This window comes from Coniophora puteana (assembly GCF_000271625.1).
Source record: "Coniophora puteana RWD-64-598 SS2 unplaced genomic scaffold CONPUscaffold_117, whole genome shotgun sequence".
NCBI classification, from domain to species: Eukaryota; Fungi; Basidiomycota; class Agaricomycetes; order Boletales; family Coniophoraceae; genus Coniophora; species Coniophora puteana.
In genome coordinates this window covers 1-3,118 of record NW_006913169.1, presented here as the reverse complement: position 1 = coordinate 3,118, position 3,118 = coordinate 1, and the positions used below count along the sequence as shown (strand labels likewise).

At 52.6% G+C, this 3,118-nt stretch overlaps 2 protein-coding genes across 2 annotated transcripts; both read right to left on the bottom strand.

Annotated features, from left to right (window-relative positions):
* Window positions 1–55: 55 nt before the first annotated feature.
* Window positions 56–776, bottom strand: CONPUDRAFT_170437 (uncharacterized protein; the record flags this gene model as incomplete). Its single annotated transcript, XM_007777850.1, has 2 exons — window positions 135–776; window positions 56–78 (listed from the first exon to the last, which is right to left on the bottom strand). Coding segments are annotated over exons 1-2 (495 nt in total), but the record flags the coding sequence as incomplete, so codon positions are not given.
* A 927-nt stretch (window positions 777–1,703) lies between these two features.
* Window positions 1,704–3,041, bottom strand: CONPUDRAFT_160716 (uncharacterized protein; the record flags this gene model as incomplete). Its single annotated transcript, XM_007777849.1, has 7 exons — window positions 1,704–1,826; window positions 1,884–1,958; window positions 2,019–2,094; window positions 2,150–2,502; window positions 2,562–2,686; window positions 2,746–2,910; window positions 2,975–3,041. The coding sequence occupies 7 exons, from the start codon at window positions 3,039–3,041 to the stop codon at window positions 1,704–1,706; spliced, it is 984 nt and encodes a 327-aa protein (XP_007776039.1).
* Between the last annotated feature and the right edge of the window lie 77 nt (window positions 3,042–3,118).

Here is a 3,118-nt window from a genome sequence, read left to right as displayed (position 1 = left end):
TCGTGTGTAATATTCTTCATGTTGTGCGTCCACACCATGAGCGCCCCTCGTCCGGCACTTCGCCCAATGAAGTCGTGTCTGATCAGGTACTCAGTCTAGCACCGCAGACAAAGTATCAATGCGAAACGACGTACCCAGTGTTCTTGACGACCATCCGCAGGTCATGCGTCACCGAGAAGTTGACCGCAGCCTGGATGTCCGCAGGCGTGCGCGCGTCCACGGCGATAACGGGCACATTTCCCTGGTCACATGCACCCGTGATGTTCGTCTCTGGATAGCAAGCCGCGATGGTGCCATTCTGGAAGATGTACGACTCCCAATTGGGAGCCTCCATGCTGCCGACCATGTCCGAACGCCAGGGGCCGTTGGTGTAGTTCGCGATGACGTCGCTGCAGTCACTCGATGCGCCTGACGTGGAGTAGCATTGAGAGGCGGTGGGTTTGGGGTAGAGGAGAGGCTGGGAGAGGAGAGACTGGAGCTGGGAGAAGTCGGAATCGCTCGGCCAGCAGGACTGTCCATATACGCAACGGCACTGAGACGCGGAGGCTGCGTCGAGGCTGGCTATAGAGAAGAATCCGGCCGTGAGGGTGGATAACTGTAGTTTCATGCTGAATTGTCCTAGCGGTGAGAGCGACTCTAGAGGTCAGCGAGATGGAGTCCACCAGAGGAGCGTGGTGGAATGGGAGAGAAAGATGGGTGTTTGACGAGCGCGGTCATAGTTAATATTACTTTTCCAAGATATGCTGTATTGAACAGACGCAGTCGCCGTATGACAGACGCGCTGCGCCATCAGGGCCGCATGCGCCCTCGAAAAATGTGAAGGTGGAAGTGAACACAGCAAGATGTCGTAGTGTTCGGATTATGTGGTGGGTCAAGTTCTTAGTCTCAGGCTGCGCGCTGATCATAATGTCAACCGTGGACACCCATTATACAGGCAAGGTGCTTGCACCTAATGCATAGTGGCTCGCGGGCCATCCTATCTCTAGTCTTGGGCATCTTCTAGAATGTGGACCTCCAGCCTGAGGACAGATGAGCGGCGATGAAACAGGTGTTCCGAAAGAAAGCGGTGCATCATAGCCAAGAACGACTCACCTGGAGGAATAGTGACAAACGAGCGTCAAACCGTGGAGTAATCCGAATTGACCGCAGGCATGCGCCAAGAAAACTACATTTGAGCATAGTCACTTGAGCTAGTTATCTCTTGGCGCCCCAGTCGGTTGAATAATAACCCCGTGCGGTCGACGAGTGTACATTGACACGGCATGGGATCAGTCTGTCTGGAGGATAACGAGGGTAAATTTTATTTAACAAAATTTTGTACTGTGTCCTCGCGCACGGCATATGTCTTCTCGCGTCCAAGGCCTGTGAACACATAAATGCATTGCACTCCAGCACCATTTGGTGCTGTGAACCGAGCTGGGAAGAGGCTGAGGAATGGAGGACTTGAGACATAATAGTCTACCGCTTCCTACTAGTCACGATTTAAGGCAGTGTCGAGCGGCTGTGCGTTCACAACGTATCTCTTCAATGTCATCCTGTGAAATTAACGCACAGTTATAAGGTCCGAAGCGTCAATGCAGGAAAACGTGTCGCTCACTCATTGACTTTTCTCCGAGAAGCTGAGCGGTGAATGGGATCTCGATGCTCAGGACAATCATTACGAGAATTGAGATACTTTACATGTTAAATCATCGTCCCAATCCTCAGAGCCACCCTTGTCTCACGATGAATAGGCTGTGAGGATCATACTGGTCCTTGATCGCCTTCAATCTAGGGTAGTGATCTCCGAAGAAAGTGTACTGGAAGTCTTCTTCAAACGGCGACGCCTGTCTCTGCCGTCAATATCATACAGCCGAGCCCAATTTCAATAAGATTGTGCTCACCTCGTTGAAATATGCTCCAGAACCAGGGGTCACTGACCGAATTATAACTTGTTGCTTTTTTACGGTGTCGAAGACCTGGGCAATCTCTTCAGCTGTCGCGCCATCCTCTCAAAAGGCCTGCCAGGCGATGTGTACGGCTGAGTCGCGCCACGCAGGATTGAGTCCGGTGGACTCGGGATCAGCTTTGGAAACCCGACCTCCCGCTACCAAGCTGACTTAGACGATACGTTAATGCGCGATCGCCAGGGTCTGGGGAAGGTACGCACTGCCAAGGCATTCCAGGTATCCGAAGCATCGCGTTGGCAAACTCCTCGTAGTTTTCCTCATACGTCTCCTTAGGAATGAGTCGTGATCCAATGATGACGTTGAATCCGTTCTGACCAGTTGATTTTGAGAAGAACGCGTCGTGAAACGAGAGAAACGATGGATGATATGTCGTCTGCGCGGTCGTAACCTCGAGACCCGCGTTGGATGCACGTGCAAAGAACGGATCCCAGGTCTGGTTCGCCTCGGACCACGCTACATTTGGGGAGATGTACATGAACCACAGAGTCGAGTTTGAGACACCGCCGTAGCCGTCCCAGCCATCGTCAGCGAGAGAAGGGAACCCAGCATAGGTCTCGAGCCATACGTCTCGCAAGATAGACGAATTTGCAGCGCTCACAGCGAAGAGGTGACAATGCCATATGTGCTGCCTCCTCCACCGCGAAGTGCCCAGAAGAGGTCGGCATGCTGGTATGCATTGACCATAAGGCGATCGCCGGCCGAGGTGACGACAGTCATTTGAACGACGTTGTCAACGCCTAACGACAAGGATTGGTTATATAGATAAATTTATTGCGAGAATGTGTGGTACACGCACCCAGCCCATAGACGGGTGACAGTGCACTGTGTCCGCCCCCCTGAAACCACCCGCCTGCGGCACCTACAGAGCCACCGTAAGATATCCCACCAAGCAACAAGTGTTCCCTGGCCTCAGCGGCAGTATATGCTTCTGACCATTGTACGCCAGCTCCAAGAGTAAACACTGCAGGGGTCCATTGCATGAGACGCGATGTCTAGATTCCTGATAGCGAACTTGGGAACAGTACCATCGTAAGTTTCAGAAGATGGAGCCCCATCTGGGACAAATACGGCATCATACGAGATGTTCTTCATGTTGTGCGTCCATATCATGAATGCTCCTCGCCCAGCGCTCCGGCCGATGAAATCATGACTATATGCGCACCCCTCAG